Source organism: Gallinula chloropus (assembly GCF_964237585.1).
Source record: "Gallinula chloropus genome assembly, chromosome: 5".
Taxonomy (NCBI): Eukaryota; Metazoa; Chordata; class Aves; order Gruiformes; family Rallidae; genus Gallinula; species Gallinula chloropus.
In genome coordinates this window covers 28,577,990-28,591,401 of record NC_140090.1, presented here as the reverse complement: position 1 = coordinate 28,591,401, position 13,412 = coordinate 28,577,990, and the positions used below count along the sequence as shown (strand labels likewise).

The window sequence follows — 13,412 nt, the reverse complement described above, 5'->3', positions numbered from 1 at the left end:
CTTCAGTATGAAGTGTGCTTAAAGCCAAAGCCTCTGAAACAGACTGAAGTGTGTTATATGTTCCAAGTAGTATGCAAACAATATTGTGTATTTTAGAAATTACTTAGACTTTATTAATGTTTATCAATATCTGAAGTATGGGATGTAGGGGAAATGGCCAGCCCCTTTTCAGTGCTCTGTGGGGACAGGACAAGGGACAATGGCTGCAAGTTAGAGTATAGGAAGTTCCACCCAACACGGGAAGAACTTTTACCCAGTGAGGGAGCCCTGGGACAGGCTGCCCAGGGGGTGTGGAGTCTCCTTCTCTGGAGATATTCCAGCCCCATCTGGACGCCGACCTGTGCAATATGAGCCAGAGAGCTGCTTTGGCAGGGGGTTGGACCCAATGAGCTCTGGAGGTCCCTTCCAACCCCTACAATTCTGTGATTGGTGAATATTGCTGTGTTTCACCAGCTACAGGCTAATAAAGAATATCTTTAAGCTGTTGCTGGTTTGAAGTAGTAGCTGTTTGTTTGTAGTAACATAAGGAGTTCAGTCAGTGGTCATACAAAAAGTCTTTGTGAACTTTGGATGGTCTTTATGCTAAAGAGGGTTTATTAAACAAGGATAGTTCTTAAATAAATAGTAACAGGTAACATGACTTTTACTTATTAACAGGAGGGGGATCAGCTTTTTAAAAGGGCAGACAATGGCAGGACAAGGGGGATGGATTAAAGCTAAATGAGGAAGGTTTAGGTGAGGTATTAGGGCGAAGTTCTTTCCAGAGAGAGTGGTGCAGAGCTGGAACAGGCTGCCCAGAGAGGAGGTGTTTGGCCCATCCCTGGGGGTGTTCAAGGCCAGGTTGGATGGGGTGCTGGGCAACCTTGTGTAGATCCAGGCCTGGAGGTTGGTGGCCCTGCCTGTGGCGGTAGGGTTGGAACTCTGTGATCCTTGGTGTCCTTTCCAATGCAGACCATTCTATGATTCTATGATTCTCCCTTACATTTTTGTTGTATCTTTAGTTCCATTTGACTGTAAAACACTTTGTTACAGGACCCGTGGAAGTAAAAAGAGTGGAAGAGAAGATTCCAGAGGATGATGTTGCTAAGCTACAAGAGAAAGCTGACCCAGGACCTGCAGTACAACAGAAAGGTATGGAGAATTAAAACTTGACTGCCTTGGAAAGTTGGAGAACTTCAGGGTGGAACTTGAATCCGTACAGCTAAAAGATTTAAGGATAGTGATTGATGCTTAATCCAACTGCTGCCTTGTGTTTTAAACACATTGTGTGGTCAATGTCCTGGCTTGAAAAATGTACATTCCTTGATAAAACAATTCTTTGTTTTCTCTCCTTCCTTATGCTTTAGCAGGTTTTCAGAGATGCTGGTACAGGGCTGCTGCACCTGAACCCCTTGATGACTTTTGTTCTATGAGAGAACCAAATCATTTTGCATCGCCTTTTGGTTACAACTGTTTGAGAGCCTTTTATGTTTGCATTGGTTGTAGTTTAGCCCTGGCTGGAGGCCAGACACCCACCAAAGCCGCTCTGTTGCTCCCCTGTTCAGCTGGACAGGTGAGAATGTATCTGTTGGGAGGCTCAGGACTGGAGATAAGGCCAGGGAGAGATCATTCTGCAATCGGCGTCACGGGCAGGACAGACTCAGCATCGAATAAAAAAATTAAAATCTAATTTCTTACACTACACATTCAGAGGAACCAGGAGTAGGAAAATGAGAAGTAAAACCAAATCTTAAAGCACCTTCCCCCACCCTTCCCTTCTTAGCAGGCTGCACTTTAGTCAGGATTTGGCTCCCTTCTCCCCTCCAGGTGTCACAGAAGAAGACAGGGATGGGGGTTTTGTCAGTTCCTCACCAGTTGTTTTCCTTCCTCATACTCCTCCCCTGTCCAGCATGGGGTCCCTCCACGAACTTCTCCAGCCTGAGTCCTTTCCCATGGGGCTTCAGCTCTTCCCCAGCTGCCCCAGCGTGGGTCACTGCTATGAGTGCAGTCATAAATCATAGAATGTCTCTCAGTCCCTCAGGCCCAGACTGCTCGAGTCTGCTCCCCCATGGGGTCACCCCCTGCCAAGCAAACCTGTTCCAGTGCGGATCTCTCCCTCGCTCATCTCTGTCTCTCTGTCTCTCTCCATGGGCTGCAAGTGCTGCTAGGGGCTTGCTCCAACATGGGTCACAGCATCTCCTGTGTGTCTCCCACTGCTCCAGCGTGGGGCCTCTCCATGGGCTGCAGGTGGGGTCTGGACCTTGTCCATGGGCTGCGGGGGGACACCCACTCTACCATGGGTTTCTCCAGGGGCTTCAGGGGCATCTTTCTCCCCAGTGCCTGAGGTGCCTCCTCCCCCTTCCCTGCCCTTGGTGCCTGCACAGCTCCTCACACCTTCTCATTCCCTTCTCTGGGGACACAAAGCAGCTGCTGGTGGGTTTTTTTTCTCCTCACTGTGACTCCCAGAGGTGCTGTGACCATCCCTGATGGGCTCAGCCTTGGTCAGCAGTGACTCTGGCCTTGAGCCAGCTGCTGTTTGCTCTGTGAGGCCTGCAGAGAGCTTCTGGCTGCTCCTTGCAGCAGCCACCCCTGCAGCCCCCCTTCTCCACCAGAACCCAGCCACACAAACCCACAACAGCATTTGACAGGATTTTAGAGGAAAATTCCAGCTCTGCATTTTCTCTGCTCTTGTATTCCAAGCTGTACATGGCTCCCCAGGCAGACATTGTTACTGAGGTTTTTGTGTCCAACTACAGCAAAAAGGGAACCATAGAAGCAAAATGTAGGACGAGGAGTAGAGATTTAAGCAAAACGCTGTGGGTTTGTTTTTTCCAGATCCAGATGCTTGACCTAGTTGTGAGAATTGATACCATGTCTGTGGGAGGTCAGAGGCTGTTTGCCAGTCCACCTGTGGCCTTCAGGGCCTCATAGCTCTGGCAGTCTAATGAATTGTAGACGGTTGGCCAAGGCATTTGTGTGACCTTATGCAACTGGGAGAACTTCCATGCTAATTCCTATTAATCTTTTGGAGATGTCTTGTCTATTGGAATGTATCTGGTATGGAATAGAAATTTATATTCCTCCATTTCTAATTGCAGTGCTTGTAAGAGGAGTATCCCTGAGACTGGCAGGAGAACTGTCAGGCAGAGAAGGACCTGGGGGTGTTGGGTGACTGCAGGTTGAATATGAGCCAGCAGTGTGCCCAGGAAGCCAGGAAAGCCAATGGCATTCTGGCTTGTGTCAGAAATAATGTGGCCAGTAGGTCTGGGGAGGGGATTGTGCCCATGTACTGGGCACTGGTGAGGCTGCACCACAAGTGCTGTGTCGAGTTCTGGGCTCCTCACCATAAGAAGGACGATCAGGTCCTTGAAAGAGTCCAGAGAAGGGCAACCAGGCCTGGAGGGCAAATCCTGTGAGGAACAGCTGAGGGAGCTGGGGGTGTTCAGCCTGGAGAAGAGGAGGCTGAGGGGAGACCTTATCACCACCTCCAACTACCTGAAGGGAGGGTGTAGAGAGGTGGGCCATGGTCTCTTCAGCCAGGGGAGAGGAGATGGGACAAGGGGAAATGGCCTCAAGCTGCCCCAGGGCATATTTAGATTTCCTTTGGTTGGCTGGGCTCCTTGCTTGATGGCAGCTGTGCCTTTGAAAACAAAAGGAGCCATTCTTGCAGGTGTTCCTGGGAGCTGGGTGTATATACAGGCAAAGGAGAGCTGTATATCCTGCCAAAAAGCCTGTAGGCACCTGCTGCACTAAAGATGGGTGATAGCTTTCCAGTACAATACATAGAGCTGTACATTAACAGGCTGAATGTGACATACAAAAAAGTCTGGGTCAGATAAGAATACCAGTAGAGGAAAATAAGAATTTAAGGTAAACACAAGTTAGGTTTAATCCCCCCCAGCCTAAAGAACATGGGTTCTGTCACTATGGTTTTTCCTCTTGTAATTTGGTATAATGAGAGCCTTGAAATACTGCAAATGTTGTAAGGCAGCTGTGGAAGAACTGAGGGGATGTCATTATCACAGGTGAGGGAATTTTGCAATATTAAGAAATTAATTAAAAAAAAAAATTCCAGTATGCCTTTTGAATTAAGAGTACAAAGGTGTTTAAAAATTAGAAGATGGAAAGCTATTTAACTTTGATTAAGCTTAAAGAAGTTTATTTCTAAGTTTAAACCTTTGTCATGTGATGCATTTCACGAGCATTCAAATGCAGTGGGGATCAGGTTTGAAATACTGCTTTAAGAAAAGTTGGATGTGCTTGGCCAGCTAAGCCAACATGGGATCCTTGTTTCCTTTAACAGAAGCAGAGAACGTGGCTCCTGAGAAGCCTGCAGTATCTGAGAATGGTGAAGTACCTAATGATATTCCACCTCAGACTATCCAAAGGTTTGTTCCTTATCCTTTATTCTGTGGGAGGTGAACTGTGACAGGACTGGGGCAGTACAGTCCCTCTGCAAAGAGCAGGGATCCCCAGAGCAGGGTGTTTCTGTGTGTGGGACCAGTTAATAAATATTATCCCAAGTCTGGTTCCCTTCATTCACTATTCAATAAAGAAAACTTTAACTTTCCAAAGTGTTTGGATTTCTTATCCATAAAGTGCTTCAATGTAATGCTATTAAAATGAGGAGAGCCTGATGAGGAGAATGCTGCACTGTGTACCTGACTTCCCTACGTGGGGTGTTACACGTAAGACAGACTTACCTTTGAAATCCCCATTTACTTTTCCGTTGCCCAGCCAAGGCTTGTGTGAGTGTATCACTTGCCAAAAGCATTTTCCCCGCTTACATTGTGTGCTGTTAATGCTGAGCCGCTTGTTAATGGTAACTACCTGTGCCACGTACAGGTTATTCTTTAGTGAGACCAAGCAAGAGGTGGATCTACAGAGAGTGGAGTCCTTTTTTTGTGATTTTTTTCTTCTTGTACACCTTATAGAATCACAGACTGGTCTGGGTTGGAAGAGACACCAAGGATCATAGAGTTCCAACCCCCCTGCCACAGGCAGGGCCACCAACCTCCAGGCCTGGAGCTACACAAGGTTGCCCAGGGCCCCATCCAACCTGGCCTTGAACACCCCCAGGGACAGGGCATCCACCAGCTCTCTGGGCAGCCTGTTCCAGCCTCTCACCACTCTCTCTGGAAAAAACTTCCCCCTAATATCCAATTTAAACCTTCCTTCCTTTAATTTTAATCCATCCCCCTTGTCCTGCCATTATCTATACTTTTGAAAAGCTGATTCCCCTCCTGTTTCTCTGCTCCCTTCAGGGACTGGAAGGTTGCAACGAGGTCCCCCCGCAGCCTTCTCTTCTCCAGACTGAACAAGCCCAGCTCCCTCAGCCTCTCTTTGCAGGGGAGGTGCCCCAGCCCTCTGATCATCTTTGTGGCTCCTCTGAACCCTCTCAACAGTCCCACATCTTTCTTGTATTGGGGCCCCAGCTCTGGACTCCAGCTGGGGCCTCCCGAGGGCGGAGTAGACAGGGACAATCCCCTCCCACTTTGTCTAGATTTTCCCAGACACCTTCTAGGACAGCAAGCACTGTGATACTGCATTGTATGCTGGGGATGCTTTCAGGGGTTTTGTGAATTGGCTGATTTTCTCAGGTTGTGTATGTGTACCTGTCTGTTCCCTTGGAGGACTTGTGAGGTCTCCTTTGGTAGTATAAATGAACAATCCTCTTCGTTATTGCAGGCGTGTTCCCCGCCCCAGCAGCGCCAGACCGGCACCGCCCCGAGTCAAACGCCAGGAAAATGCAGAGCTCTTAGTTCCAGAAAGGTAAGGAACGTGGGAGATGCAGAGCAGATGTTTCTGGCTCTTGTGCTAGATCTTTTGTGCCTCACCTACTGCTCAGCAGCTTTAGGAGGATCACCCTACCACTCATTGATTCAAACTGGAAAGTTCAAGGCAGCTTTGTTTATAGTGCTTCTGCAAATCCAGTGTGTTATCTAAAAGTTAGTGGTGGTGGTTCAAAAATAGAATCAGAGAATCACAAGGTTGGAAAAGACCTTTGGAGATCATCAAGTCCAACCATTCCCATCCTAAGCTAAACCATATCCCCGAGCACCTCATCTACCCTTTTTTGAAACACATCCAGGGAAGGTGACTCAGCCCCTCCATGGGCAGCCTGTGCCAGGCCCTGACAACTCTTTCAGTAACAAATTTTTTTCTAATGTCTAATCTAAATCTGCCCTGAGCCAGTTTGAGGCCATTTCCCTTTGTCCCATCTCCTCTCCCCTGGCTGAAGAGACCATGGCCCACCTCTCTACAACCTCCCTTCAGGTAGTTGTAGGTGGGGATAAGGTCTCCCCTCAGCCTCCTCTTCTCCAGGCTGAACACCCTCAGCTCCCTCAGCTGTTCCTCACAGGATTTACCCTCCAGCCCTTCCCCAGCCTGGTTGCCCTTCTCTGGACCTTCTTATGGTGAGGAGCCCAGAACTGGACCCAGCACTCGCGTTGTGGCGTCACCAATGCCCAGTACAGGGGCAAAATCACCTCCCCAGATCTACTGGCCACTCTATTGCTGACACAAGCCAGAATGCCATTGGCTTTCCTGGCTTCCTGGGCACACTGCTGGCTCATATTTAACCTGCAGTCAGCCAGGATTGAATAGGATTGAATTTCTTTGCCTTTGGGGTCTCTGAAACAGATAACCCTAGAACATTCATCTAAACTGGAGGAGATCTGTAAAACACGCAGTGACCGTCCCACGTGGGACAAGATGCCTGCCTTGATCTCTGACCCGTGCCGGTCACTAAAATAAATGTGTTTAGAAGGAAAATGAAGCTCTCTTTGTGAGAGAGGCCTGGCTACCTGTTGGCAGAGTTGGGCAGCAAGTGGGAATGACAGAATTTGATGTGCTTGTTCTTGGTGCTGCTTTATTTTTTGGGAGGGAGTAAGTGCTCTCTCTTCTCTTCTGCATCAGTCTTAATGGGTTTGGACAGATGGTAACATGTTTGAACTTTCCTCCTCTCTCTTACAGGAGCGGGAGTGGGAAAACAGTCTCCAGTGTCATCGGTGACCAGCAGGTTTCTGATGATGATGATGACCAGTTTGTGGTGGAAGCAGCACCGCTGCTGCCGGAACCGTCAGGAGTGGAAGGGGTCTGTTCATGTTGCAAATTAGAAGACTTTTCCCCATGCTTTGTTTGGAACTTCTTTAAGTAGCTGAGTATTTCTGAGTAGTTGTATGTTAGAGGAATGCCAGCTTGTTGAAACTAAAGCTCTCTTCTTCCATGTGTAGGAGCCAGAAGTGGAGCTGATTGAGGATGAAAAGCATGGTATGTTTGCTTTTATATAAATATATATATATATATTTAGAGAGAAGGAAACCACAGCGTTAAACGAAATGCCAGACACCTAAAATGCTGAATAAAGGAGCAAAATCCCTCCTTAGGGGTTAGGAGCTTGCAATCTTTGCAAGAAAATCAGGTATTATTGATCATATACAGTCTTGTTTAGTTGAGCAGCTTTATTTGCAACTAATATGAAGTACAGGTTTTTCTCTACATCTTTAATGTCAGCAGGATTTTAAATTCTGCATAAAAATCATAAATTAATGTTTTCTTTGAGTGTCAGCTAGAGCTTCTCAGCTCCAAGATAGCAGATGGTATTGGCTGCTTAAGGCAAGTTCAATACAAGAAAGATGTAGAACTGTTGGAGAGGGTTCAGAGGAGGCCACAAAGATGATCAGAGGGCTGGAGCACCTCCCCTACGAAGAGAGGCTGAGGGAGCTGGGCTTGTTCAGCCTGGAGAAGAGAAGGCTGCAGGGGGACCTCATTGCAGCCTTCCCGTCTCTGAAGGGAGCAGATCAACTTGTTAAAAGGGTAGACAATGGCAGGACAAGGGGGATGGATTAAAGCTGAAGGAGGGAAGGTTTAAATTAGATATTAGGGGGAAGTTTTTTCCAGAGAGAGTGGTGAGGGGCTGGAACAGGCTGCCTATAGAGGGGGTGGGTGTCCTGTCCCTGGAGGTGTTCAGGGACAGGTTGGATGGGGGCCTGAGCAACCTTGTGTAGCTCCAGGGCTGTAGGTTGGTGGCCCTGCCTGTGGCAGGGGGGTTGGAGCTCTGTGGTCCTTGGGGTCCCTTCTAGACCAGACCAGTCTGTGATTCTCCGATTCTATGAAAGTTTTCAGAAAAATCGACAGACCAGTCCTTCAAGACTCTTACTGGTGACTTCGTGTCTCTCGCATCGGGGGCTTCCATTATGGTTGCACATTGCTGTGATTTGGACAGGTATACTTACCTGCATCCAAAAATCCACAGCAAAGGAATCTACCTCTCTACCTACCATGTGCAGTTCTTGAATTCTTCCAGAAGAGGGGTGCGAAGGAAAAGCCTTTGAGTTAATACAGCTCAAGGATCCGGTTCCTTACCAAGAGTTGTTCAGTAAAGTGTACTGAATGTTTGAGGTTTAATTAAGAGGACAGTGGGGAAAAGACATCAAATAACCTTGGATATCAATAATTAGAATCGGTAATAAAATGGTGTTCATGTCGGTCTAAAAACTGTATACATTTTAAAAGAATGAGCTGGGTGGTTTTGTTTTTATTATTTAAATGTTTAAAATGATAATTTATTGCCAAACAGTGCTGAGAAATAAACTGTTTTTTTCAACAGGTGGACTTGTAAAAAGAATCCTAGAAACAAAGAAAGATTATGAGGCATCACAGCAATCATCAAAGACAACAGAGAGGGTAAGATGGGAACTGTAAATATTAAATACTGGAATTGTGACCCTTTTTTCTGCCTTAAATGTGGGGTTTTGCTCCATTTATGATCAATCTTTCCTCCTCGATGTCTTAGGCTGTTTTTTTTTCTCTATTAATCTGTCAGACACTGTTAATTTCTCTGGGTAGCACTCTGTCGCTCTCACCTTGCATTTTTGTGGTTAGGATTTGGTTTCTTTCAGACCTGAATTTTTCAGGGAGCCTTCTTTATTGAGCCTGTTCTGTTGGTTTCCAGAACAAGGTCTACCAATTTCAACCTTGCCCTAGATGTGGTAGGGCACGTTCTGCATTTGCACAACTGCCCCATTATTGTTTCAATCTCACATAGCCTCAGGGCATTTGAAAAACAGTGTCCTATTGCCCAGCAATCATTAGTGTTGTCTGAAGAGGGAAAAAACAAAAAGAAAAATAACCTCTGGTGCAGTTTGCAGTTAACCGTATAAAGCATTTTTGTACCTCTAAATGTTTCCCTAGTAACATCCTAGGCTTGTTCATCCTGGAGAAGAGAAGGCTGCAGGGGGACCTCATTGCAGCCTTCCAGTCCCTGAAGGGAGCAGAGAAACAGGAGGGGAATCAGCTTGTTAAAAGGGTAGATAATGTCAGGACAAGGGGGATGGATTAAAGCTAAAGGAAGGAAGGTTTAATTTGGATGTTAGGGAGATATTTTTTACAGAGAGAGTGGTGAGGGGTTGGAACAGGCTGTCCAAAGTGCAGGGAAGGGTTGTTTGTGTGTGCCTGTCTGTTCCCTTGGAGGACTTGTGAGGTCTCCTTTGGTAGTATAAATGGACAATCCTCTTCGTTATTGCAGGCATGTTCCCCAAGGATCTCAGAGCTCCAACCCCCTGCCACAGGCAGGGCCACCAATCTCCACGTCTGGAGCTACACAAGGTTGCTCAGGGCCCCATCCAATCTGGCCTTGAACACCCCCAGGGACAGGGCATCCACCAGCTCTCTGTGCAGCCTGTTCCAGCCCCTCACCACTCTCTCTGGAAAAAATTTCCCCCTAATATCCAATTTAAACCTTCCCTCCTTTAGCTTTAATCCATCCCCCTTGTCCTGCCATTATCTACCCTTTTAACAAGCTGATTCCCCTCCTGTTTCTCTGCTCCCTTCAGGGACAGGAAGGCTGCAATGAGGTCCCCCTGCAGCCTTCTCTTCTCCAGGCTGAACAAGCCCAGCTCCCTCAGCCTCTCTTTGTAGGGGAGGTGCTCCAGCCCTCTAAAAATCTTTGTGGCCTCCTCTGAACCCTCTCCAACAGTCCCACATCTTTCTTGTATTGGGGTCCCCAGATCTGGTCACAGGACTCCAGCTGGGGCCTCATGAGGGCAGAGTAGATTGAACCTGACTCACTTGATATTCGTCTCTACAGTCTGCAGCAAAACTGACAATGTTAACTATTAGGACTGGAATTTTGGGAGGGTGCTATCAACAGAGATGCTGTCATATGTGTCCATTGCTAATGCGTTTTGCTGCCACACAGACCTACCTTTCCATTCCTCCCCCAGTAAGTTAGGGAAGCTGGGATCAGATCCTTGTGTTGCATCTTCCTATCTGCAGGGACTACTGGCGCTTCGGCCTGCACTCAGCTGGAAGGAAGTTCCCTTTGTGTGTTGCAAGGGCTAAGATTATAGAAGCAAATGAATTCTTGCAATAGGAAAATGCCTTTAGTTTTCCTCTTCATGAGCTGTTGTGAATAGTTACACCTTTATCTTACTTGCTGAATTGTCACACCCTGTGTATAACTACTCATAGCATCAGTGTGCTGCTTATCGAGAGCACTCGGCTGTTTCTCATGGATGCGCCTGGTGTGAACGTTTGCCTGCTTAAATCAATTGTTTCAGGTCACTGGAGAAAAGGAGGGTTACAAGGCGATACTGCTCCCTTTTGGAGGCGCTCTGGGGCCGGTGCTGTGAGAAGCGGTAGCGCAGCTGTTGCTGTCACAGATTTTGTCACTAGGTGGTGCTGTTGCATCATGATTCTGAAGACTGATTTTGGGGACAGCGTTAGTAGTTCGTTTAACCATGCCTTTTGCTAGTTCGTAACTGCACTGTGGGCTGTGCTGTTTGGAATTGTGTCCTGTCGACTGGAGCACTGCACATAAAGGGACAATGGGCGAGGTGAAACCGCACCGATTTTGTGCTCGGGAAGCTTCCTCTGGTGCTTGTGCAAAGCTTTCTGGGTTAGTTTTTTCCAAATAAGAGTAATTAACTAAACCAATTCCCTTTTAACCTCTTAGATTTTAATTTTCTTTTAAATGCACATGGACAATTGTGTCCTCCTACAATAACCTCATAGTCTCACTGCCCGATTTTAGTCTCTAAAACATTCATGCAGTCCTTTTTTGTCTTTTGTTGGATCTTTTAAAGGACTGATCTGCTTTAGCAGCACTCATAATAGATGACTAATTCTGGAAAAAAACTGTGCTGACTTCCCAGTCCATCACGTGAAAACGTGCATACAAGGCTAAGCTCCTGGAACATCATCCGAGCTCATATCCAAGCAGCTGGCTGCTACTGCAGTAGGGTTCTTTACTGCTACAGCTTTTCAAATTATGTTGTAGAAGTTGTCACAATCCGGAGGGGAGAATCAGTGGAAAAGCTGATTAAAAATGCTTGGAGTCAGTGACAGGAACTTGACAGATACAGATCAAAAAGCTGGAGATGTTACTGAATTTATTTTAGAGGACAGAGACAGAATCACAGGGGTTGGAAGGGACCTAAAGAGCTCATCGGGTCCAACCCCCTTGCCAAAGCAGCTCCCTGGCTCATATTGCACAGGTCACCATCCAGATGGGGCTGGAATATCTCCGGAGAAGGAGACTCCACAACCCCCTGGGAAGCCTGTCCCAGGGCTCCCTCACCCTCAATGGGTAAAAGTTCTTCCCCATGTTGGTGCAGAACTTCCTATGCTCCAACTGGCAGCCATTGCCCCTTGTCCTGTCTCCACAGAGCACTGAAAAGGGGCTGGCCATTTCCCCCTGCATCCCATACTTAAGATATTGATAAACATTAATAAGATCGCCCTTTAGTCTTCTTATTTCCAGGCTGAACAGTCCCAGCTCACTCAGCCTTTCCTCACAGGGGAGATGCTCCAGGCCCTTAACCATCTCCGTAGCCTCCTCTGGACTTTCTCCAGGAGATCCCTGGCTTTTCTATCCCAGGGAGCCCAGAACTGGACACAATGCTCCAGGTGGGGTCTGACCAGGGCTGAGTAGAGGGGGAGGATCCCCTCCTGTGATCTCCTGGCCACACTCTGCTTGATGCACCCCAGGATCCCATTGGCTCTCTCAGCCCCCAGGGCACACTGCTGGCTCATGGTCACCCTGTCATCTACCAGGACCCCCCAGTCCTTCTCCACAGAGCTCCTCTCCATCAGGTCACTCCCAGCCTGTACTGATTCCAGCAGTTATTCCTTCCCAGGTGCAAGACTCTACACTTGCTTTTGTTGAACCTCATTTTGTTTCTCCCTGCCCAGCTCTCCAGCCTGTCCAGGTCTCCCTGGATGTCAGTGTCCTGCGTGTCAGCCACTCCTCCCAGCTCTGTATCAGCTGGTACTTGCTGAGGGTGGATGCTATTCTCTCATTGAGGTCGTCAATGAAGATGTTAAACAGATGCGGTGAGACAGGCAGCAGGAAAAGTAAAAAATACATTTCCAATGTGGCATTGCCTCTGGGAACATTTTGGGGGGCAGCAGGTGGGGATCTGGAGTGCCGGTGTGGCCCTGGCATCAGGAGCATGTCTCATCCCTGTGGGATGTGCCTGACATCTGAGAACAGGGTTTTTTCCCACAAGGCTGTGGACCAGCAGCTTTGAGAAGAAAAGTTCCTGCTCTGTGGAATCTCTTTGGAGGGAGACAGCAAAACATAATTACAAAGAAGGCAGAGTTTCAACTATTTTCCTGCCTGCCAAGTGGTTTAGGCAAGGCAAATGTAACCACGCCGTGTTGTGGGGATGGGGCTGGGAGAATGGGTCGGTGAACTGTGGCCGGTGTTAGCTGTGTTCAGGTGGCCCCGGGTTTTGTGCCAGGTCTAGCTCTGTGGTCTGCTGGGAAGCAGTATCGCAGCACGCATCAGTCGGGATTTCACTGTTTCTCCCCAGACGCTCAGCTCTTCTATTTAAGTTGTTTTCCATCAAACTCTCCAGAAGAAATATCTCCTACATCAGTATGCAACTGTATTCCAAAACCTGTTGGGCATTAGAGAGTAAAAAGTAATTGTACTTCTGCACTCTGGAGTCAGGTAATCAAAAGTCTTGCAAGGATACTTGCTTTGGGAAATGGCATCTGAAGTGAAGGCTGTCCTTGTGTCTGTCAGTGAGGGCATTCATCTTCCTTCATCTTGTTAAACTATTCAGTGCCTATGAAATAAATGAAATATTTTCCCCGGTTATATTCACTGAAGTCCTGTTCTTCTGCCAGGGGGGCAAATGAAGGGAGAAGAAAAACATGTTTGTAGTCTGAGTGGCAGAACTCTTGGTTAATAAAGGATTAAGTCAAATGTTCAGTCGAATATTGGTAGATGAGAAACTTCCCATGAGCCATCCGTGTGCTCTTGCAGCTGGGAAGGCCAATGGTATCCTGGGCTCCATCAGAAGAGGGGTGGCAGCAGGGACAGGGAGGGGACTGTCCCTCTCTGCTCTGCCCTTATGAGGCCCTGGAGTCCTGGGTCCAGACCTGGGGCCCCAATACAAGAAAGATGTGGAACTGTTGGAGAG

The 13,412-nt window shown here is 47.6% G+C and overlaps 1 protein-coding gene across 3 annotated transcripts in view; it reads left to right on the top strand.

The window, feature by feature from the left end:
* TRAF3IP1 (TRAF3 interacting protein 1) overlaps positions 1-13,412 on the top strand; it is a 46,761-nt gene that overhangs the window by 20,506 nt on the left and 12,843 nt on the right. For all 3 annotated transcript variants that reach the window (XM_084264866.1, XM_084264865.1, XM_084264864.1), the window contains 6 exons: positions 1,033-1,131; positions 4,283-4,367; positions 5,668-5,751; positions 6,955-7,075; positions 7,215-7,251; positions 8,591-8,667. In XM_084264866.1, coding sequence (XP_084120992.1) covers positions 1,033-1,131; positions 4,283-4,367; positions 5,668-5,751; positions 6,955-7,075; positions 7,215-7,251; positions 8,591-8,667 — 503 coding nt within the window. The remainder of the gene's footprint in view (positions 1-1,032; positions 1,132-4,282; positions 4,368-5,667; positions 5,752-6,954; positions 7,076-7,214; positions 7,252-8,590; positions 8,668-13,412) is intronic.